Source organism: Triplophysa rosa, linkage group LG21, assembly GCF_024868665.1.
Source record: "Triplophysa rosa linkage group LG21, Trosa_1v2, whole genome shotgun sequence".
NCBI classification, from domain to species: domain Eukaryota; kingdom Metazoa; phylum Chordata; class Actinopteri; order Cypriniformes; family Nemacheilidae; genus Triplophysa; species Triplophysa rosa.
The window spans coordinates 16205507-16230814 of NC_079910.1; the positions used below are offsets into that span (position 1 = coordinate 16205507).

The following is a 25308-nucleotide window of genomic DNA, read 5'->3' on the forward strand; positions in this document are numbered from 1 at the left end:
AGAGACATGAATAAAACTATGCATGCAGGGGATGGGGTTTAACTTCCCATCCCACGTTATTAAAGCCAGGTTTTCATTCTCTGTGAGAGACCTATTCATGTCATACTCACTTATTTCAGTCGGTCAACTGGACTTTCCTTTTTTTGTTTTAAATACAATTTAACTTGGGGGGCCTCTGAACTTCAGTTGTGACGGGGCCTCTATTAAGGCATGGTTTCATTTGTTGGGTGTATGTGGTTTTGTTCGTAGGAGTCGTGCTATAAAAAGAGGGTCATAAAAAGAAACATAATTTCTGTCATTCCTTTATTCTGAATCTTATTTTCTGCATCTGCGACACAACTGCCTCATTTCTTCATGTGCTAATAACCGAAGCGCAGAATGGATCGTGACTGAATGAGTCAAAAAAGGAGCTCGAAGCAACTGAAGTAAGTAATTCCAATGATGACTAACGGACAGGGAAATGTCAAGATCTGAATGGGTGATATGGGCCAAGCGAATCTCGCATGTGAATCATCAGCAGGGCCTAAACAAAGCTCCACTTTCCTCTGTTAGTCTCGACGCAATGGATTTCACAGCCTATAGAAGTGAAGAGCAGAAGGAGGGGCAGAGAAGGGGAGGGAAAGAGGAGGGACCTGTTGGCTCCTGCAGTGGAGGTCAGGGGAGTAGCTGCGGGACTCCAACTTTTAGAACAATCAATTTCTCCTAAGAGACAGTGGGAGCCGGACTGGAGTGGATGGCACGGGACGTGGATACGCAAATGTTGTAACGTTGAACGGGACTGGGCTTTGGAGATAAACCTGTGGAGTTTGAAAGCTGGAATACAACCAACTTTTAGCTTGGGGCACTTGACAAACTTGAGAGGAGACCATCTCTGAGGTAAGACGCATGGGGTGCTGATGTTTGGAATTATTGGTGGAATGCTCGTAAATCGTCTTGCGAGAAAAAGCGAAGCTTTTCATTTGAAATGAGCCCGTATCTTATGACAGGCAAACTCAAGGTGCTGATGACAAGAAGAGAAATGCATGTATTGAAACTAAACAACTTGACTGATATAGTAGATGGAGGGGAACAAACCAAAGCAGCACTTGCGTCAAAATCTTTTTCCAAAGTAAAACATTCAAATAAAAAGTCATGAAATTTGGAGAATAACTTGTTGTATCATGAAAACATTTTAGTCTCTCTCTTGCCATCTATCCAACAAGCTGCTCGTGTTGCACAACCAGAGGGTCCTACTATCGTTGCTTCATTCCACTCATGGAACATGTTACAGACTTTTATCATTTTCATCTGGGCAGAAGCAACGGTTAGAATATCAACCGGCTTCAGAAGTGCCGTTCAAGCCAAAATACGCAAACAGCAGGGAGAAATCAACACCATCTGAAAACCTGTGGAATTTATGATTATTCGAAAGGGTGATGTCATAGATCTGTATTTTTTCTTGTTTCTGGGAATATACAAATAGTGGCACGTCTCTTAAACAATTCCTAAGGGATGGAAAACCATACCACGCAGAACGAGCCAGTCGATTTTCAGTCGACATCTGTAAAAGATAAGCACTGAAAGAATAAAAATAGGTGTGATTATGTGCTCCACCATGCATCTCTTAAATTCCCACAGAACCGCGTACGTCCAGCCTCGGTGTTCCGCAGATGCAAGTTCAGGCCCCTCGAGGTTTGGATAAGACCCAAAATGTATTTGACACTGAGTGAGTGAAGCCTTTCAAATTCCCAGATGCTTCTTGTCCCGAGGCAGATGGACAGTGCAATTCACCTTCCATACAATGATGTCGGCTATTACTATTCATGAGCGGATTCAGGTTTCCCATTGAGCCTGAATTAAAGGTTTCTCTCTGTAGATCTCTGCTCATGTAGTGTAGCGTGCCGCTGTGGTAATGAGCGGTAATGAGGGCTTCTAATGAGGCAGGTGGGCCACTGCCAACAACTCCCCTGGGTGTTTAAGTTACTCAGACCGAGGACTCGATCCTATAGCTTTTGATGGCTGAATATTAAATGCTCCTTTGAATATATGCGCTGATAACGGTCAGACAACACCGGCCATCTGGCCAGACGAAGTAATCCAGAGAGGTGAGGCGGATCTAATTTTACTCACCCGACATTCTTTGTTCACACACAAAATACTTTTGCAGACCGATAGCCGCTTGCTGTTTGGCAACCTGGAAACCTGACACAGGCATGCGCTCCCAAGTCCTGTTTGACTCTCCCTGGCACCCGGCTGGACGATCTGGAAGACACGGTAAATTCTGACGGATTTCAGAGTTTGGACCGACCCGGGGCTCTCGTGTTCACTGCCAAGACAGTTTTATGAGTATTTCTTTGGAGAGCTTTCATTTAGGAAAAGCTATGTTTGTTTGTGTAGAGAAGGCCGACCTTTGACAGGGAGAATAATTTAATGCCCCCCGTGGCCACACTGGAGCTCGAATATTGTTCCCACGGTGATTCACGCAACATCGAAAGAGGCAAGTGAAAAGAATTCACTTATAGAACGACTGTAAAATTAGGGAGGCCTCTGGAATCGATCAACATCGGTATAGATCACGTGCATACGTATGCATGCAATACACTGCTGATAACCAACAGGTACAACAGGTGACTTTTCTATCATGTCGTAGTTTGCAGTTTAACCCCAGTTTACTAAAGGGAGGATAAATATGTTCATGAAATAATACAGTGCAAAAAATATACTAAGCGTATATATCTACGCATGGAAAAAAACTTCATAAGATATTCAGACTGCGAATGTAACAGTAGATTTGTTTGCTTTTTTAAATATAAAAAATACTTGATTTAAAGGGATAGTTCACCTAAAAATAAAAATTCTGTCATCATTTACTCACCCTCATGTAATTTCATACCTGTATAAATTACTTTGTTCTGATGAACACATACTTTTCGAAGAATGTTAGCAATTTTCATTTCTGGTACATCATTGAGTACCATAGTAGGAAAAATGAAATGGTAGTCAAAAGTACCTTGGAACTGTTTGTTTTCCTAAATGCTTCAAAAAATCTCATTTTGTGTTCAACAGAACAAAAAAACATAAAATATTTTTTTCTACTATGGTAATGGATGATGTCCCAGAACTGAAAATTGCTAACATTCTTCCAAATTATACAGGTTTGAAACAACCTGAGGGTGAGTAAAAGATGACACAATTTTCATATTTGGGCGAACTATCCCTTTAAGTTAATTTTATAAAAGATTGCCGATTCTAAAACAAAATACACTTAAAATTCAAGACTCATTCTCAGAAAACAAGCCTCAGCATCTTATGCAGTCTTGTTTACCATGAAAATTTGTTGTTTTACCGGAAAACAAGACAAACTCCTTAATAAGATTTTTTGCTGTTTATTTAACCGCTAAATGAAAATGAGAATTGTTTACGTCCACAAACAGATGTTTAAATGTATTTATTAGTCTTAAAGTCCTTCGCAATATTTTCGTCTCTCTAGTTTATAACACGGGGCCAAGAAACTCCTTCCAAAAATGTGCGTCTCATTTAAAACCCAAATGCAATTCTGTCAAAATGTTTATAGGAAATGATTCCACTTTACCAAACGAACAACGTAAAATTATGCTATGAAGGATTTTTACTGCAGCTCGAGCATCTCAAAATATGTCCTTTTAATTTGCCTTATTATATCTTGCATGCGCTGTCATTTTTATTTTGAAAGCCAAATCCAGGCATCGCCTTTTCAATGGGAACAAGCATGTTATGTCCAATCCCGCAGAACGGGGGCAATTCAATAACTAAGTCCTCTGTACACAACCGAGGAAGGAGCCCTCCATAATGACTTATTTTTCGGGTCGGCAATCGCCACTGAAACAACAATAGCAAGACGTTTGTTTAGCAGAAGTAATACGTCCTAACTAATTCTAGGTAGACCACAGAGCGTGATGCCTTCACCTGTTTCCACACCCACTGTATCGCTGTTTTCATTACACAGCCACATGACATGTTTTCGCAATGCTTGTCTCTACACGATGTTGACTCCAAAACATACACATAGAACAGACAGAACGCACACAATCGCACGACTTTGAACGCGCCGCCACCAGTTTTCCCTTTCGAGTCCTAACCTAAAGTTACCACCTCATCTGTTGCTACTGCAGGTGGGTGAGTAGACATGTCATTTCATGTTTGAGATTAACAGATGATTCAGACTGCTGTGAGAATGTTTTACTGTTATTGTACAGCTCAACGTATGGCCTAACCCAGTGTGCACAGGGAGTTGACATTTGAATGTTTCGATTTAAAGCGTGTTTGATTGTTAAAGGGGACGTGTAGCGAGTGTCGGAGGTGCTGTATCTGGTCACTACTTTCAGTCACCGTTTTCATGCGGTTTTATGCATGTTTTTGTGAAGTTAAAATTCTGTTTATAATAGTGTTAGATGACATAATTCTTGTTGTCAAGTATACGTCGACTAGCCACAAGCAAATCTTTCCTGTGATTAAGAACAGATTTAGAGCAGTTTAAGATGCAATTTTTCCGTATCTGCTACTGCACACATTAAAATTGTGATGAGTACTTCCTGTTCACAAGCTTTCATTGTGTTTTCATGAAAGAACATTGTGGTTTGTTTATTTGGGTCTCATTCATGAAAAAAAAATGGTTAAACGATTTTTAATCACATAGTTTACGTATGAATTGACTGTTTCCAGCACTTTACACCATTTTTACCATAAATAACAAATTGAGTTATAGAAATGTTTACAAAACCTTTGACGTTGATAGAATATGAAATATTAAAATACACAGTATAAAATACATATGAAATAAAACTTCCGTCATCATTTATTCACCCTCTTGTTATTTCAAACCTGTATGACTTTCTTTCATCTGCAGAACACAAAAGAAGATATTTTGAAGAATGTTGTTAACCGGCACCCATTCACTTGCATTGGTTTTGTGCTCATACAATAGAAGTGAATGGCTGCCAGTGCTGTCCGGTTAGCATCTTTCTTCAAAATATCTTCTTTTGTGTTCTGCAGAAGAATGAAAGTCATACAGGTTTGACATGACAAAAGGGTGAGTAAATGATGACAATTTGTTTAGTTTTGGGTGATCTATATTAATTTTATTCAATTTACCAGTATCACTTTAGTCATTTAAGTCTTTTAGTCATTATAGTCTTTAATATTTTGTTTCTCTTATTTAATACTGAGTTTTAACATTAATCCAATTATTTTCTATTGTATTTATTTAATTTACAGACTTTTTAGACAAATTATGTCAGTGTTCTTAGTCACCTGTGGCAGAAATCTTATAAACGTACTTTTTTGTGTCTACCCATATAAGTATGCATGTACACGCTACATACGAACACCTACGAATACTAATGAGAACACCCGGGGCCATATGTATGACTTCTCAGTAACTTCCCACAGAAAGAATTCCAGGTTGGAATTTACAGCATTGTGATCTATGGGATCTCCTCCAACCCCTCACATTTCCAGCGTGTGTGGCCTCAGTAGAATTATCACGCACCTTTAAAGAGCATGTCTGCGGTGTCTGCCTAAACCTTCAAGCCTGAGTCATGCTAATGGCACTCACATCTGCTCACAATGAATGGTTGTATGGCTATAGCGGCCATATCCTGCTGTCATAAACGCTCAACGGCAGCGTCCTGAAGACCAATGCGACACATTCTTGCATGTAGTCATCGGTACGCGCTCGGTGAAGATTTTGATAATGGATGTCATACTAACGTAATGTAATGCAAACATGCTAACTTTCACTAGCTTGGAACACCTCCGTATTCCAGTAAACATCATTGTGTGTTTATAGCGCTGTGGTTTTTCTACGATATGTAATTGTTTTTACGACACTGTTATCTGTGGTCATTCATTTAAAGCACAACTGCACAATCGTCTTTAACTGAGCATATGCAGACAGATAGACGTCCCATTATTCTCTACTTCAAAATCATAGAGACTGGACCTTTAACATGGCTTTCTGAAATACCGGATTAAGAGACAAATTTTATAAAATGGTTAAACTGATTTACAAAACTAATTTCATAACATATCTGTGGTGGTGGTTAGAGAATTGGAGGTGATAATTTTGTAAAGTTGCCACAATTTTGTATTTTTCTGTTCTTTGATGCTCAACACGAGGATTGTTGTCAAACCGATATAGCTTTGTAAAGTCAAGCCTGTTCAGGTGCAGGATTATTTAACATAAACAGGATTAGATTGAAGCTTTAGAAATGGAGGAGCTATAGAAGTGCACTCCACCCATAACCACTTTCCTTGAATGATGTAGAAATAAGACTGTTGAAATGTAGGATAGTGATAATTTTGTAATAAAACTGTTAACTTCAATTATAGGATTAGTTCACCCAAAAATGAAAATATCATTACAGGGCTCTGGACTGGGACCAAATGGTCGCATTTTGCGACTATTTTAACTGCCAGTGCGACAAGTTTTTCTTAATGGTCACATCGCTGCGACTGCCAAACTGATCAGTGATCAATATATAATTTTTTGCGTACAATAAATTTAATACGCAGATATGTTATCTTTGCACAAGCGCCGCATTCAGTCACTCATTTTCGTCTCCCCTCCTTCAACCATTCACTTATCTATCAGTGCCCCCACCCCCAAAGACGTAGCCTAATGCGCGGGTGTAGGCGCATTTCCATTTAATGCTATGATGAAGCGGAAGGACCGACAGAGCAAACGAGTGAAGTGCTTAATCTTGCAAGTGAAATAAATATGTTTTGCCGCCTGCAGAATACAAGAATTTCTCAGTCGAAGGTACAAAACAGCAAAGATAACAAAATGTGTTGCGTGTATTTTATGCATGTGAAGCTAATGCAGGAAACACGTGTTTAAACTTTAAAGATCGCGTATCACAGGCAGTTTCTGCCAATCTCATGTTAATCTTGAGTACCTATACAATAGTATTACATACGTCGTATCTTCGAAGAGTCTTTAGTTTGATCAAATTTATAAAAGAGAGATACAGCTGTACGATTGTTTCTGGAAAAACATGAGCTGCTAGAGGTGGGAATAGTGTGGAGAGTGGGAATGAACTACAGCACGAGCACACAACACATCATCACATTAATCCCTTCGTGTTTTGTTCATTATGCACGTTCACGCCGATTGCCAACAAAACACAGACATATGACTTAGTTTGACTTACCGCATGCAGTTCATGTCCGGTATCTTTTAGCGCTGGGATCGCGCCATCTATCAGTTTCAAACGATCTCCAAATCCAGCGTTATATCCACCGTTTATATAACATCCATCACTGAAATGCCGTGAACAGACAGACACATCTAAACTTCACTATCGCAAGAGTAACGAGCTGCAGCGCAGCCCATCTTGACGCAGCACCGAGAATCTTGATGGTAAGCGGGTCTCGCTCGTCGGTTGGTGCGTGGGCGGGCTCTTTCTTTTGCCTTGTTGTGCTTTTCCGAGAGAATGGCCAATAAAAGGAATATGATCCCTGTGACGACACAGGGATCCAGAACTTTCTGAAACAAGTTGGAGTGCTGGGGGAGTGTATCAAGCACAGAAATACTACATCATTCGTCCAACTCGTTTTATAACAACAATGTATCAATGCTGTTTTCATGAAGAATAATCGCTAAAAGCCTTCAGGTCTCACGGGTTGTTTGAGATATTCACGCGCCCAGGGAGTCAAAGCACAAAATACAGAATCCTTGTAAAGATAGTCCATTTCGTGAACAAACAGTTGGGAAATAAGACGCATGTGTTACAGTATAGAGTGCTAGCTCTTAAAGGGGCAGCAGCATAATAAAAATCTCTGTTTATAATGTTCATCAAACAACAAAGGACAGGCCCAAAAACACTCACTGATATTAAAGGAATTGTGTTCTTTTATATGAGTTGTTCACAACAAATAAAGGAAAAAAGTAGCTTTAAGAAACATGTGCTTTAAATATGGTAAAGTGTTGAAAGAGAGTTTACATATAAAATAAAAATAATAACATCATAAACAATGATTTGTATTCATTTCTAATTGATTTATTAATGTATTAAACACATTTGAATGAAGTTTTAGTGATTCTTTTTTCTTTCCTCACCCCATGACTCGGGTGCTACCAAATTAAGGGCTGGTGCCACCTCTCTCAAATGTTAGTCTAGAGCCCTCCATTATTTACTCACCATCATGTGGTTTCAGATTTCCGATGGCTTTGTTTCTTCTTTGGAACCAAAAATTGTCATTTGGGGTGGATTGTGACTGCCTCTTCAAGCATTTCTGTAAATGGAGCCATAAATGTTTTAAGTGTTGCGAATTGCAACCAACGGCTCACCCCACCACTCCCCCTCCCTTTTTAAGCACTACGGTGGCTGACACAGCACTAAGATGTCGTCACGTTTTCACTTCTTTGCCGATGGAGATAACGTGTTTACGAAATGCGCTCTGTAGAGCAGTTTGTCCGTTTAGGGCTACTGTAGAAACAACATGGTGAATTCCACGTAAGGAGACCCGCGGTGTATGTAGATAGAAATAACTCATTCTAAGGTCATAAAAACATAACGCTTCATTATGTAAGGTCTTTATACACCTCTGAAGACATATATGTATATTATATTGCATTTCTGTCAATAGATTCTCCAAAAAAATACACATTGGACCTTTAAGGCATTTGAATGATATTGATGTAAGGCATGTGAAGAAACCTAAATAAAATATAATACATTTTGACCTGTGCCTTTACATTATATTTGTCAGGCAACCAAAAGAAAGTGGTTCAAGCAGTCATGCAAAACCATTTTTGTGGGAATTTGTGCAGAAGCATCTGTTTTTCCTGGTTATTCCACAGAGCATCAAAGTGTCTCTGAAGAATGTTGTCTAACCACAAGTTCATTTGTAAGCGTGTGAAGTGTGTATACGTTTGTACATTACATTAAAGTAGTATGATACCATTCATGTACGAGTAACATACAAGACTGTTTACCAAACCCAGACATGTCTGGCAACGGGCCGTGCAAGAAGTCTTCTGTATGTCTTAGCTGTCAGCTATTGTAATTTATGTTAAGATGAGCACAGACCGCTGAAGGTCAAGTTTAAAGCAACTGTTTTGAACAGGAACAGCCACAACGAAAGATGTTTAACCCATTGAGACTGAAGAGAAACATGCGTTGCTACAAGCATCCCCGCTTGGCAAGACTGTTTCTAATTCCAGAGTGAACAATCAAATTCTCACCAACTGAGGGGAAATATAGCATTACTTTAACTGAAAAATAGGCCTGTGTCATGCAAAATTGTTAAACGTCAAGGTTGTAAAACTTCAGCATTATGGAAAAGACGTTAGTCTTATGTTCAAGGTCTTCCCACCGACAGTCATTCTCGAATTGAAAAAACAGCGTGTGATTGAAAAGCAGAAAGTTCTCAGTGGTTTTTGGACAACTTGACCACTTCGGAGGCCAGACTGGCTGGCCCGTGCAATGACAGTTTGGGAGAGTTTATTAAAAGTACATTAAACACCGTCACGCTTCTGAAATTCACAGACCATTGAGCTGTTATGGGCCTTTTGTGACATGAGAGACAAACAAATGTATTCCCAAAGAATATGAGCCAGAAGCTTACTGACAGAGCACAAAAGTTCCAGAAATCTCAAGCAATGGCTGATAGTTCAATAGCGCAATGGTTACATAAAATGTAAAAACAATTGTGAGAAAGAGCACGCCCATCAATGCCGCTTCACTCGGCTGACGGAAGTTTAGCTGTGTTTGTTTGTTCGCTGCATTTCGGTGATGAATGTTTTATAAACGGTGGATATAACGCTGGATTTGGAGATCGTTTGAAACTGATATATGGAGCTGTCAAACTAAGTCATATGTCTGTGTTTTGTTGGCAATCGGCGTGTACGTGCACAATGTAAACGACACAAACTTATAGTGAATCAATGCGATGATGTATTATGTGCTCGTGCTGTAGTTCCGCCCCCCCTGCACGCCTGCAGGCGATCGTCTTAAAAATAATCGTACAGTTGTATCTGTCTTTTATAAATTTGATCAAACGAAATACTTTTCGAAGATAGAAGAATGCAATACTACGGTATAGGTACTCAAGAATAATATACGATTTTCAGAAACTGTGTGTGTTAGCTCATCTTTAAGTGCAGTGATATTGTCTTTAGTTTATCACACTCAAACATTAGGTTGAACAATGATTGGCTGCAATTGGTTGCTTTACTTGTCAATCAGTCAATCAGCCTCTTCGTGTGTACAGGTGTGTATTGGCGGTTCATTTTCAAGTTAAAATCTTCTAATTGGGCAGCAATAATTACAGAAAATGTGATATTTAATGAGTTGTCAGTGAATGACAACTTCTTCCTCATGACACCATATAATCTCAAACGTGTATTTGCAACCTATTAGCATCTTAACATGACATGAGAAATTTCCTGAAACAAACCAATACAATATTTACCTTGGGCTTTATCATTTTAAGTCACCTGCTACTGTTTATTGATGGTATTTGTAATTGACAGCTATATTAAAGGGTAATCGTCAGCTCTGAGATAACTACTGTCTACATTCTTTTCTTACTTATGAAATTATTTACTTGTACCAGCTACTAAATCAGAACCCTATAGTTCTTGCCTGCCTCGTGATGAAACACTCATAGGATAACTAGTCACAAGATGTTCTTATTAGAACATAGTGTGCTAATCTGTGTTACCATGGATACGCAATGTTGATCACTAAACAGGCTCAAACTACTAATCGTTTCTCACAAATGTATCATTTCGCTTCAAAAGACATTTGTGACCCTGGACCACAAAACCAGTCTTAAGTAGCACGAGAACATTTGTAGTAATAGCCAAAAATATGGGTCAAAATTATCGATTTTTCTTTTATGCCAAAAATCATGTACCATGAAGATATTTTGTTAATTTCCTACTGTAAATATAACAAAACTTTATTTTTGTGAGTAATATGCTATGCTAAGGACTTCATTCGTACAACTTTAAAGGCGATTATCTCAATATTTCGATTTTTTTGCATCCTCAGATTCCAGATTTTCAAATAGTTATATCTCGGCCAAATATCGCCCTATCCTAATAAGCCATATATCAAAAGCTTATTTATTCAGCTTTCAGATGACGTAAAAATCTCAATTTCGAAAAATTCAATAAGACTGGTTTTGTTGAACAGCTGAAATGAACAGTCATTTGGATTACTTTACTGATGGATGATGCGCTTTTTAGAGCTTGTTGATGTTGACCCCCATATACAGTAAGAAAATAACATGACAAGATTTGATATAAAATGGATATAAAATAAGTTTGTGTTTAACTGAAGGCATGAGGATGAGTTAATGAAAGTATGACAGTCAAATTTGGGGGACCTATCCCTTCAAGTGGGATACAAGGGACTGAAGTGAGGTGGTTGAAGGAATTCTTTTGTATGCACCTCATTTAGGGTGAATTCTCAAAAATTATTTATAAATTATATATAAATTATTTTAATTTGACAGCACTTAAACCTTTAGTACAGGCAGGTTTACTTAAATATTTAAGAGCTATATGTTGCTTTTTGGTATCAACTGCACCATTTGCTTAAAGGAATAATTTAAACTACTGTCAACATTTATTCACCCTTATGTCATATCAAACCCGTATGACTTTCTTTCTTCTGCAGAACACAAAAGAAGATATTTTGAAGAATGTTGGCAACCAAACAACATTGAACCCCAACGACTTCCATTGTATTCCATTGAATTTCACAGGGTCAAATTTCTCAAAAACTCTTCTTTTGTGTTCCACCGAAGTCATATACAGGTTTGAATGACATGAGGGTGAATAAATGATGACAGATTTTTTCATGTTTGGCTGAACTACCCCTTAACTCCCTTTAATTCAGTGCTATACTAACATACATTTTGTTAAGTGATGTTAACATCTCCTTTTAACCCCAAAAAGTACTTTTTCCTTAGTAACCAGAATTGGTAACATACACAGTGAAATTAAAAACACCAAAAGCAACGAGTGGATTTGGCTGCGGCACTAATGTGAAAACAAATGAACTAATGTTCCCATAATTTAGTGCTGGCACTCTACACCGGCTTCAAAGCCATATCTGTTCAGACTGGGAGTGGTTCTCTTCAACAATGAGGTTTTAGATTTAATCAAGTAAAGGTTATGTAATCCTTACAGCAATGCCGTGAATTGTGCGCGAGACTTCTGAGACGCGAGCGTTGTCCTTTTCTTTCTCCATCTGTTGGAATTGTTTGGAGGAAAGCCTCTAAATGATCTTAGCTGTCAGCTCATCCAGGAAGCCTTCAGGTTTGTTTGGGAAACATTTGGCTGTCCTGTGAACTATTGGAGAACTCACCTCCAGTGATTTCTCATCCCTGTGTGCTTTGACAAAGACAACAGCCTGTGCAACCATTATCATGCGACTGCTCCCAATGTGCTGGGTACAAAAACAACGAACATCATCTGCAAAATGCATCTATTATTAAAGTGGGGAAAATACTTCTGAGGTTTACATACAGGCACTAACGTGTCTTTATAAAAGTATATAGATTTCAAACTAGAATGCTTGATTCTGTATGTTCACATTCAATGTTAAAGGGAGAATTCACCCTAAAATGAAAATGTTGGCATCATTTATTCACCTTCACGCCATTCAAACCTGTATATGACTTTCTTTTGTGGAACACAAAAGAAGATATTTTGAGAAATGTCTCAGTGGTTTTGAATTCAATAGGGGCCAAGGTTGACATTCTTCAAAATATCTTCCTTTGTTTTCTGCAGAAGAAAGAAAGTCACACAGGTTTGAAATGAGGGTGAATAAATATTTTTTTTTACGTAGGATTTGTAGGGTTCGAAATATTGTGTTGGTTCTCAAAAAGTTTCAGTTTTTGATAGATGATTTATGTAATGACGTGTAAGAGGTGTGGTCAGACACTGAAGCAACCTAAAATCAAAAACAGAAAGGGACCGTAGCGAAATAAGATGCAAGAAGAAAGCAAAAACAGATGGCATGTCTTTTTTTGGATGGGAAGAATTTGCTACCAAGGCAAAGAATGTCTGGACAGGTCAAGTTATACAGTTAAGAAAAAGATGAACTCATGTTAGCATTGCCAAAGCAAAATAATTTTGTCATCGCTGATGACCCCCGAAAGAAACCAAATGTAGATCTGCTGGAATGTAAACTTTGGGCAAGTGAGTTAATGCATCTGGACTACCGAGTTCATGAAATGACTTGAATTACTCAGAGATGAGAATTTTGAAAATGCTTGAAAAGTCCCACAGTGGTTTACATCCTCAGCGAATGCTTTGTCCCGTTCACTGTACTTTCTGCACAACAGCAGCTGTGTTTAAAATAAGATTTCACAGTTCTCCCAATGCGGCGGCCTTTGTGTTCCACATAATTTACAATGCACGGACAAGCATGTGTGTGCGTATTTACTGTATGCGTGTGTTTGTGCAACTCATTATCAACGTTAACATAACGTTTGTATTGCATCAAGAAGGTTTCTGTTATCGTGACTTTCTAACAGAAACAACACAATTCTTCAAAATGTGTGCTGTTTTGGGGCACATCCTGTCCTCAGTTCTGCGTGCGGAAGTCACATTTTCATGCGTATTTTCCATAGATAACACGAGAAGGATTTACTTCACCTTATGTTTGAATAATATGCAGATGTTTCCGATTATGGCGGACACACAGGTCAGGAAAACTGTTTCTCTGTGATTTATTTACATTTATTCACAACTGTTTCTGCTTTAACATTTCTTACTACAAATTCTGTTTGCTTTTGGCAGTTAAAGCGGATCAGGTGATTTTAAGCTGTCCTGAAGTTGAAATAAAATTAGAACTGTCGGCTAAGCTCTGGTACAGTATTCTAGGGCATTTGCTTGATGTTTACAGTTTTATCTTGGAAATGTATGTGAAACTGTTGCCGTCTTTCATAGATTTATCATCAATGTCCCAGATGCCCCAATTCGGACGAATAAAATAAATCAGCAACGATAAAACTTGCATGCATTTGATTACAGAATATATTAGGTACTTTATTCACGCACCACTGTATGTAATGTCATCCTGTAAAAAGCTATGAAATGCTGACATTATTTGTTTGTTATGCTGTCATGATATTTGTCATGAAACAAAAAAAGTTTATTTTAAGAAATGTTCAGCCAGTTGTTTTCCACACAACAAAGATGTATAGTGACTAAAAAATGACTGTTGAACCTTTTGTCATTATGTACTCACTATTTGCTCATCCTAATGTCATTCCAAACCCATATGACTTCACATTTTTCTTTAAAACACAAAATAATAAATTATAAAGAAAAATAGATTCAACAAGATTATTTTTAATTCACCAAAAAAAGTAGTAAACAAACCTCATTCACTATACTATACACTATACAAATTTCATGACCTCATATGCTTTTCATTACACAAAGCTTGAATAAGCTAATTCATTTTCATTTGTATTGAACCTGATGTGACACGTTAAGGCAGTGTTTCTGAAATGATGTGGGCAACAGAAGATGTTTAAGTCTATTCCAAACAAACCAATCACATGGCTTAGAAGATACAGAAGAACATACGGCATTTGTGTCAAATGGACTGCTTTTATACTTCACCCAAAAATGAAAATTCTGTCATCATTTACTCACCCTCAGATTGTTCCAAACCTGTATAAATGTCTTTGTTCTGCTAAACACAAAGGAAGATATTTGGAAGAATGTCAGTAACCAAGCAGACCCCCATTGACTCCCATAGTATTGATTTTCCCTACTGTGGCAGTAAATGGAGAACGAGATCTGCTCGGTTACTGACATTCCTACAAATATCTCCCTTTGTGTTTAGCAGAAAAAAAACATTTATACATGTTTGGAACAATCTGAGTAAATGATGACAGAATTCTCTCATTTTAAAACAGCTGTGAAACACAACGATAACATATTTGAGAGAGGAAAATGTAGGCCTATTCAGATGTGTGTACTATTTTATTGTACTGTAATGTGTTTACAGTATGCATTATTCTCATATCTTGTTCTTTTTGAATAATGATAGTAAATAAATAAACCACATGCTGTTTGTAATACACTTGGTGAATTGGAAGATATAGCCTAGAGCTACAGCTGTTATTTTAGCACACACTTAACAAATCTATGCAACACATTTGGATGTTACAGAATATTTTACATCTAAACCTGTGATTGTGGAGTTTATTAATAATTTAATGCCAAGAGAAGGAGCTTGAAAATGTAGCGGGTAGACAAATCTGGGTGTCTATCAAACATATGCTCCTAACTCTCTCATTCTCTCCGTCATGATGTCTCACACTCTCTCTTTGTCATGTGTTGATAAAAAGAGGTCTTTAGCACTGCTTCATTATATGTGCTGTGCTGTCAGCACCTCAGAGAAACTGTGTGCTTTTGACAAGTGTTGACACTCACATCTCTTAACACGCCACTAAACCTACTGACATGTGTAGCATTCAGTCAAGAAATACAATTGGACACGCCCATTTTAACCTAGACTGGTGTTAAATCAAATCATTTGTTACAATAATTTGTTATACAGTACTTTACTTTAGTTTACTAAACCTACAACATAACATCTGTATGTTATTTATGAAAAGTTGTTGTATTTTTTCGTGTTGCACATTGCCATGACTATTGCTTTCGATAGCAGGCAAAGAAGTTCATGGTTAGGTTTGAAATGGAACATCAGCATACTCTTAAAGGGGACATCAGATGACAATTTTCCACAAGTTGGTATGATTCTGTTGGTATGTCTGTAACATATTTCGGTTAAAGTTCCTCAATGATTGTGTAAAACAACGCCTTTGTCAACAACAGCTCTGTTCACAGCAACTTGTTTCGGTGCATGTCTCTTTAAATGAAGTTAAAGGGATAGTTCATCCAAAAATGAAAATTCTGTCATGAATTACTCACTCTCTAGTTGTTCCAAAGCTGTATAAAGTTCTTTGTTTGGTTGAACACAGCGAAAGATATTTGGAAGAATGCTTGTAACCAAACAGTTCTTGGACCCCATTGACTACCACAGTAGGAAAAATGACAATGGTATAGTTAAAAGTGCCCCAGTACTGTTTGCTTTCCAACATTCTTCAAAATGTCTAATTAAAAGTAATTTTCCTACTATGGTAGTCAATGGGTGCTCTGCTGCACACTAACTGTTTTAGTCATCAACATTAAATAGTTGCTCAGTTACATGTCACATGTTAAATTAACATAAAATATCATATAAGCCCAGATCTCAGTTATAATGGACGAATGCAGATATTTGTTTGCATATATTTTGCATTATTAAAGAATAATGTTGTCAAAATACAATAAAGTTAATTAACGTCTAAAGCTTTTACACTTGTAAAACAGTGTGCAACGGCATTGGGATCAGTATGCAGACAGTAATGAATAAAATGCTTTTATATGGATTTAAGAGCTTTTATGAGATTTATTCGCGGCATTCTCACAAATGTAACTGATCTTATATTAGGAATCCATAAAATCATTTATTTTAAATGGTCCTGGAGTGTGAAATATATATTAAATGCACTCTCACTATCAAATCAATATGAGGCTATAAAGTCAATTGGAAAATTAAATAAAAAACTGCGAATGTGGCAACTTTTTACGTGTATCTGCATTAAAGGTTCAGTGTGTAGTTTTTTAGAAGATCTATTGACAGAAATGCAATATAATATACATAACTAAGTCTTCAGAGGTGTATAACGATCTTACATAATGAAGTGTTATGTTTTTATTATCTTTGAATGAGCTATTGATCTACATACACCGCGGGTCTCCTTACACGGAATTCTCCATGTTGTTTCTACAGTAGCCCTAAACGGACAAACTGCTCTACAGAGCGCGTTTCTTAAATACGTTATCTCATTCGGCAAAGAAGCGAAAACGTGACGACATCTTAGTCCTGCGTCAGCCACCGTAGTGCTTCGAAAAGGAGGGGTGGAGTGAGCCATTAGTTGCAATTCGCTTCCTCACCGCTAGATGCCTCTAAATTTCATACACTGGACCTTTAAATAAGTATCTTCTTGCATTCATAAATGTAAATATAATGTTTTTACAGACAGAAGTGCAGACAAGTTTACATGTCTCTAGAGGTGCACAGCAGTTTCTTTGTCACCTCCTCTACCAGAAAGGTGGCCAACGTTTCTTGTGTTTATTTTCTCATTTAAATAAACAGAAATGATAACCACGAAACCTCCAACCTCAGGAAGCTCTCCAAAGAATCATAATAAACCTCCTGCCGTCACCAATTTCAGGAATAGGTTGTGTCAGGTACCAGCCTGTATCCATTGCCGTGTAATGGCCATTTGATGAATGTAAGACGTTTAAAAAGTTTGGTCCTGAGAACCACAGGTTAAAGGTGTTCGGTAAACCATTTCAACTCTTGGTGGCTGTACTGTGTGCACTGTTTATAAAGGTTTCACCAAAGGGAATTCAGGGCAAATTCTTTAGTGTTTGAAAGCAAAGTGTGTTGAGGAATAGAGAGCTAGTTGCTCTGTATCTGTGTGATGAGTGTGTGTTTATACATTCTGCACATGTGCTGTTGGGTGTGCTTTCACTCTCGGGGCAATTTCTGTAACGGTACGAGAGAGCAGTAGCTCACTTTTGAAAAGTGTTTTCTTGTAGAAACACTGCAAGTGTGATGGACAGACAAAACAACACAATTTTGGTTGGTGTGAAGATCTTTGTATATTTTGCATTTAGTATGCTTCTTCAAATGGATCATATAGGTTATGAGAGAAGTTAAAAACGCATACTGTAGCTAATTTTAAGAAGCATATAAGTGAAGCTATATATATATATATATATATCTTTAAAACAAGCAAAAAGATCAATTGTACAGCAAATGTTTACAGTAACATGGTTACATTGGAAGACTATTCAGGCACATAGCTTATATTAAAAGCACTTAAATTATTATTAACAAAACGTGTCTTATTTAAACTGTTGACTTGTTTTATGTTTCATGTCCTATTTATAAGTATAAAGTTCAGGTCTTGTCTATGCTTTCGTATTTTATTGTTTATCAATAAGCCCAGCCAGCCTTTTTGTTTTTCATACTTTAAGAGACTTCAAATTATTTTATGTGAGATTCAACGGCATGTTCTTTGGTATTTCTTTGGTAAAGCAAGGTGAAGATTTTTACTTTTTTATATCAAAATTTGACACAACTGCATCATATTTTCAACATCCAGATAACCACATAAAAACATAAAAACTGATTTCCCCCCTTGTTATACGCAAAGCACAATATAGTCAGTGCCAGGCACGACATTATATAAGGTATTGCCGTCTCTATGTGTGAAAGCTCTAACTAAAGCAAAACGTTAGGTGACATCTGAGCAATGTCATACGTGTGAGAGCTGCCCTAAATGCAAACTCGGGGCGTGGTCTCCTGTTTGTACTTCGGATCCCTCTGCAAAACATACAAAGCCAGAGAGGGGCCGTATGCGGATGTATCGCATCATTGTTTTTGAGTTCCATCTCGCTGTTTGTTTGCATGAGAGGTTAATCTATACTTTGCTGCCATGTGTAGAACTGTAAGCATTGTGGAAACCCCAGATGTAGAAAATGTTAGAACACTGTTGCCCTCTAGTGGTAGCTCTGAATCAACCCCTCTCTCTCTCTCTCTCTCTCTCTCTCTCTCTCTGTTTTCGTCTTTCACACCCTACTATTTTTTATTTATTGTCATTTGTTTAGTGTATTGGCTTTACAAACAACTTTACAGTCTAATATACAGTAATTACGCAGAATGAGAAATTGAGCTAAAAAGTAAATTATCAGAATGAAAATGAAATATCAATCGTGCAAAGGAAAATGAATTAAAATCATTTAAAAATATTTGAAGATGAAATACATTGAATTAAAGGGATACACACTGCAATTAACTATAGTTTCCATTTCAAACCCTGCTTTGAAGTGCAGTATTAGGAACATTTTCCACTTACAAATTTATGAAAGTTTATGAATGGGGGGGTTCAGAGATGTTGCAATTTTGGGGGTTTTCTGTGGAATTGTGCTACTTTTAAACTCTTGCTGTGGACGTTTCTTGTTCCCACGGAGGAGATGAATTATATCTGACTGAAAAGCTTGTATTAACAATGTATTTTACTTTAAATATACCCAATTTATACTGTACCAATGATGAAACTGTGCTATGATGAGAGAGAGCGCGCACATTTTTGTGAAGGAGAGGCATCGACCTTGTGGTAACAGACTGGTGGTATCTAATAATTAAATAGGTAAAAAAGGTATGGGTGGGATATTTTAAATAGTATTCGGGCTAGTTTTGCTTGGCCATTGGGATGTTACACAAATGGCAATCCTGATTTTAGTGGCAAGGATATAGACGATTTCAGCAGCATTAAAATTAAACAAATGTTATGTGGCCCAAACTTAACTTCCGGTAAAAATCTTTTTAATATGAGTAGTTTTAATTTATTTTAATACAATTCATATACAATAAAATATTGATATAAATTGATATGAATACATTTTTTTAAATATGGAATAAATTGTTATATTATAGCCTAGCCAGACCGATAACCAAACACAAACCGTCAGTTAAATTTGGGCCAGGCACGTGTGTCTGATAAAACTGTCTATACCAACAAAGCTGTGTAAGGATGTTGTTTAAAGACAACCAACTCTAAATTAAATATTCTTGCGGTATTTCGTTTTTAAAACACAGTGCGTTAAATAGAGTGCCTGGAGACATTGTTTTGCACAGTTAAAGGGATACTTCACCCAAAAATGAAATCTCTGTTATCATTTACTCCCCTTTGAGTTGTTCCAAATCTGTACAAATGTCTTAGTTCTGATGAACACAGAGAAAGATATTTGGAAGAACGCTTATAACCAGACAGATTTTGCCCCCCATTGACTGTGCCCTAGAAGTGCCCCCATTCTTCAAAATGTCTTCTTTGTGTTCAACAGAAGAAGAAAAAATGATCAAGTATTTTTCCTTACTATGGGAGTCAATGGGGAGTGAGATCTGTTTTGTTATAAGCATTCTTCCAAATATCTTTCTCTGCGTTCATCAGAACAAAGAAATTTATACAGATTTGGACCAACTCGAAGGCGAGTAAACGATGACCGAATTTTCATTTTTGGGTGAAGTATCCCTTTAAGGTCACTTGAATAAGGAAGCATTGACTTACCCTTGGTGGCATGTCAAACGGTGCTGTCGATTTACCTCTTTCAGTCTGGAAAGAGTTTCAGAAGAGAGCAGTCAAGTTCTGCTTCTTCTAGCTGTGTCGTCATCATCACAGCTCCTGCTGAATAAAATAACCTGTTAAAAAATGATGTTTTCATATTTAAAACTATTTAAAAACTCTGATGTGGTATTTAGATGTCATACCATCGTGACTTTGACAAAATCCTGCATTGCAACAGGATAGAAGTTGAAAGGTGTGCTTGACTGCATGCGACTGCGCAGACATAAGAGAAGACTGCTCTGTATGCTCTCGAATCGCTTTTGTGATACTTCGATGTCATACACCGATCTGTCTGTGCAGCACTGCATGAAGCCAAACACACCTGCATCCTAATTCAGAGACTTTTTTCTGGTAAGGCTGTACCATTTCAGAGGCTCCAAAATGCATGCCTGAAGTCACATCCGCACAGCTTCTTGAGCATACTTAATCGCGGATAAGCTAGTTCGACACATGCGCAGTACGTCACCGAGTGGACTCGGCCGATTCAACAATTTTTTGCGCATGCGCTGTTGTCCGCGCGGTCTCAAAAAAAGGGCTGCACGTGGACGACCGCGGACCCTCCTGATGACGAAAATTACATCATGCGGGCAGCGCGTGGACGCCCGGACTATACTTTAGCCTTTAGGATGGAGCAGTAGACTGCTTCTTGCACAGTAAATGATGTCATATATGTGCCGGGTGGCCAGTGGATTGTCAATGTATTTTTTTCACTGAAAATAAAAGCCAGGCCTGATGATGTTTTGTGAAAAGAAATGTTGACTTTAAAGAATCCGGTTCATCTTTGCAGGATAACCACTAGCAGAACTCCAGTTTGAAAAGACATTAAGAAATTAGTGCATTACATAAACAAACCAACCAAATATTTACTCGGTTCATTTTGCCATAATGAATTTCCTACAGATGTGGTGTAAGAAAGAAAGAGGCTGGTGTTTGTGGAGACTGTCTGCTAAATTGCTTTGGAATTGGTTTGATGCTTATAAGCTGTGCATGTCATTTAAATCAGAACCTAAGTTAAATTGTGTACACTTGCTTTGCATTGAAGGTGACACTTAAATAAGTTTGTCAGTTATGGATTTTTTATGAATCCCATGTTTATTGATTTCAGAATCCTTTTTGAGACAATAAAGCTTCCATATGTGGCAGTTCTACATCAAATCACAAAGCTCAGCCTCCTTTGATGGATTCGAAGTAATGAAACACTTTCTGTGGTTTAGACGGTGCAGATGTCGCATTATGAAGTGAGAAATATCACACGTTTAGTATATAATATTACATCCAGGTGAAGTGTTTTGTATACAGTATGTTAAATACAGTGAGACTTTTTCCTCAAGTTTATTTTTAGTTATTTTCTGACAGTTATTAAGTGTGGAAACAATATATTTTAAGTTTGTTGTAAAATATTCAAATATAGTTAAACATTTAAGTAACAGAGAGCTTGAATTGATTACATCATTCACAATGCTTCATAGGAGTGAGTGGTTACTTTTGGTGTGACTTGTGTTTCCATAGCAACAGCAATTTCTCAGAATAATCTCTCATCAAGTTTTTTATTAACATACTTATTTAACTTATTTTTTAAGTTAAAATTATGCTGCAGAGCAGTAGACAATGTAATTTAGACTGTAAACAATGCAGATACAACCAATGCAGATACATCATTATTTGTTGTTTTTTAGTTTGCTAACATTTATATATAGCCGCAGAAAATATTGTCTGTTTTTCTGAATTTACAATTTATAGTTATGTATTTGGTTAGAATGACAATTTTTGTTTCATTCTGTTAACTACTAACAATAGTTCTCCTAAATTTCTAATAATTTAATAATAATAATCTAATAATTTCTAATAAAATATTGTTTCTATTTTTTGCAGTTATTTGCAGAAAATGAATAACAGGAAAGATGCTCTGTATTTTTTCACACCTCAAATATTGCAAAGAAAACAAGTTTATATTCACTTTTAAGCAATACAACTGTCATATTGTATGTTTTTAGGAAATTTGCCAAAATATTTTGTGATATGTGATAACCTTGATTTTTATCACGTGTTTTCATGTGTCTTGTCATGCTGTCAGTCTTTCACATTTCTGTTGGATGACTTTATGTCACTCCTGAGGTTTACATTTTGTTGAAATTCAACAAACACCGGACTGGAATGGCCACAATACATCTAGAAAAGCTAATTTAATTAACATTTGGAATGGTCTCTTTTTTTGCAGCTGTATATATGTAATGAAATTTGGATGTTGTATACTTAAAGACGTGCATGTGTTTTCCAGGAAAAGCAGACACACAGGCCAGTCCGGATGGCAGGCGCTTGGGGGTCAGCCTGCACTGGACTCCGGCTCTAGCAGCCCACTGGGCCCTCACTTCAACTAGGAACATTTCACAGGTCAGTGAGTACAGATATCCACAACATGCGCGTACATACAGATCTGGAAACCATCTGATGTTTAAAAGCCGATTTGTGAGTTAACAGAGTTAATAGTTCCTGCAAACTTTGATAAACTCTATCTTGATCTTTTTAATTAGATATGTGTACTGGAAACCACAATGAAAAGCGCATCAGAAAATGATTTTTTGCAGTGCATATTTCCAACATTTAGATACTAGGGTGTTGACTGATTTATAATCCTGCTTGTATCGTCTCTCTGTTAGCAGGACGTGTGCCCATGAGGTCGTTGACACTGGTCCTGCTCTTCCTGATCAGCGTCCAGGCTGCATTCAACATGGGAGGCCACACGCAAGCGCAGGGGCCAGCCAATCAGCATGCAGCAGCAGAACGTTCACCCAGGTCTCCCGGCCATCCCAAACAACAGGACACACACTACGATGATGAGATTCCCACCGTGGACCCCAAAATCTTCAACAAGCGGCGATACCGCTCACCTCGCGTGCTCTTCAGTGAGGTGATCCCTCCGGAGGGAGAAACGGGAGCCTCCAGGCGCCCACGTTTTCGCCGGAGGGCTAATGAGTTTTTGCATCGTGGCGAGTACTCCGTGTGTGACAGCGAGGAACACTGGGTCGGCAACCTGACCCGTGCCACAGACTTGGCGGGCAACGAAGTCACGGTGCTACCGCACGTTCGCATCAACAACGTGGTTAAGAAGCAACTGTTCTACGAAACCACGTGCCGTGTGTCGAAACCCAGCGGGTCCCCCAAGCCGGGTCAGGGCGCCAGTGGCGTTAAAGCTGGCACCTCGAGCTGTCGTGGTATCGACCACAGGCACTGGAACTCTTACTGCACCAACACGCACACCTACGTGCGGGCGCTGACGTCCTACAAAAATCAGATCGCCTGGAGGTTCATCCGAATCAACGCTGCATGCGTGTGCGTGCTCAGCCGCAACTCGTGGAGGCTCTGACTGATAAACTGACTGGTGTCTCGGGCCAACCCGCTACAGCCTCCCGTTCTACATCCCTCCCATCTGTCGACCATAACAACCTTACTGCCAACAACGGTGTACGAGAGCCCGCCCCTTGTCTTTTCTCTTTATGACATCGCAACCCAGTCCCCTCCTACCCTACCTCACTCTGTAAATTATTGGTTAAGTTATGAGGACTGCATGACATATTTATATAGTTTGTACGGTCAGAATATAAATATATATATAAATCTATATAAATGTGTATATACAGTATACATAAGCAAGCTTTGTTTGTGTTGTTGATGCTTTTATTTATTAAACACCTCACTTGTGTATGTCAATGCAAGACTGATTTCTATTCTATTCTCGTTTGGTATTCAGAAATAATTATTACAGTGTGCTGTCTATTATTTAAATATGCAATAAAATTTCAGTTTAAAGCGACGAAGAGTTTAACTGATGGAAATAAGCAATATGTGGATCAGTTCAAAATTAAACAGGACTTCACTGCACCTGCCTGTCTAGAATTCTTCAAAAGTTAAAATTATTACATTTAAATTTGCAATCTACAAGTTTTGATTAAAATTTTAAATATGTTGTTCTTATGCTTTATAACCTGATAGTGCACTAAAAATACACTTTATTTAATTACACCTAGTACACTTCCATAAGTTTATTTTAAACACATTAAGTTTGTACCTAATACTGTACTAAAAATATAGCCTGTTTTAATATTTAAATATTTAACTGTTGAGTGCACTTAGATCTTAAGTTAATCCTAAAAAGTAGGCCACTACAGACTATTTTTTTTGTGTATATTAAGTAAAAAATTAGTGTAGAGCACTTGAAGTGTATTTTAGTATATTATTTTCCACCTGGGTAAACAACACAGACAGAAAATGAAGCCAAAGGTGCACAACTGTACCATAGGATTTGCTGGCCTATTACTTATGCTTAAATTGATGTAACTATTCAATTTATTGAATAATTCAATAGCCATAGGCTATCGGATATAGCTACACATCTCATGAGTATTCTTAACATTTTTTTTTAAGGCATCTTACTCGTATGTCATTTATGCTGATCTTATCTTTTCGTATGATCTGCTTTCACACAGTGATGGTTAACGCTGGACCACAAAACCAGTCATAAGTAGCAAGGAGAATATTTGTGGCAATAGCCAACAAAACATTGTATGGGTCAAAATCATCATTTTTTTCTTTTATGCCAAAAATCATTAGGATATAAAGATCATGTTCCATGAAGATATTTTGTACATTTCCTACCATAAATATATAAAAACTTTATTTTTGTGAGTGGATGCAGCAAAATTGCTAACGAAATGGCCAGAAACACGCATTAAAACATCCCTCAACATGAATTCCATGTAAGGGGACCCGCGGTGTATGTAGAAAGAAATAGCTCATTCTAAGGTAATAAGAACATAACACTTCATTATGTAAAGGTGTAAATGATGTGTAAACCGACACAGCTGTCCTGCTGGTGGTGAGGTGCATCTGGAATTGAACGCATCATCGTGAAATAATGAAGATCACTGTGTTTATGTATTTGTGAAGACCCCCAGTTAAATCTAAAAATAGATTTGTATACGCAATAAAAAAAAGCTAAATTAGAGATAAAAGTGTATATAACTAAAGCAAAAATTATAAGTTGCTAAACCCTGCTGGAAAAACCAGCTG

At 37.7% G+C, this 25308-nt stretch overlaps 1 protein-coding gene across 4 annotated transcripts; it reads left to right on the top strand.

Moving 5' to 3' along the window:
• The first annotated feature begins 435 nt into the window (after positions 1-435).
• Positions 436-24079, top strand: ngfa (nerve growth factor a (beta polypeptide)). Of its 4 annotated transcripts, none has more exons than XM_057320026.1 (3): positions 436-876; positions 22520-22632; positions 22899-24079. In XM_057320026.1, the coding sequence occupies exon 3, from the start codon at positions 22913-22915 to the stop codon at positions 23603-23605; it is 693 nt and encodes a 230-aa protein (XP_057176009.1). In that variant the 5' UTR covers positions 436-876; positions 22520-22632; positions 22899-22912; the 3' UTR covers positions 23606-24079. The 4 variants fall into 4 exon arrangements, with proteins under 4 accessions (XP_057176009.1, XP_057176010.1, XP_057176012.1 ...); XM_057320027.1 differs by having other exon boundaries at positions 22902-24079; XM_057320029.1 differs by lacking the exon at positions 436-876 and adding an exon at positions 3964-4134.
• The last annotated feature ends 1229 nt before the right edge of the window (positions 24080-25308 follow it).

What these genes read in the sequence shown, in the direction of transcription:
- ngfa (XM_057320026.1), top strand. Translation starts at nt 22,913, where the DNA reads ATGAGGTCGTTGACACTGGTCCTGCTCTTCCTGATCAGCGTCCAGGCT.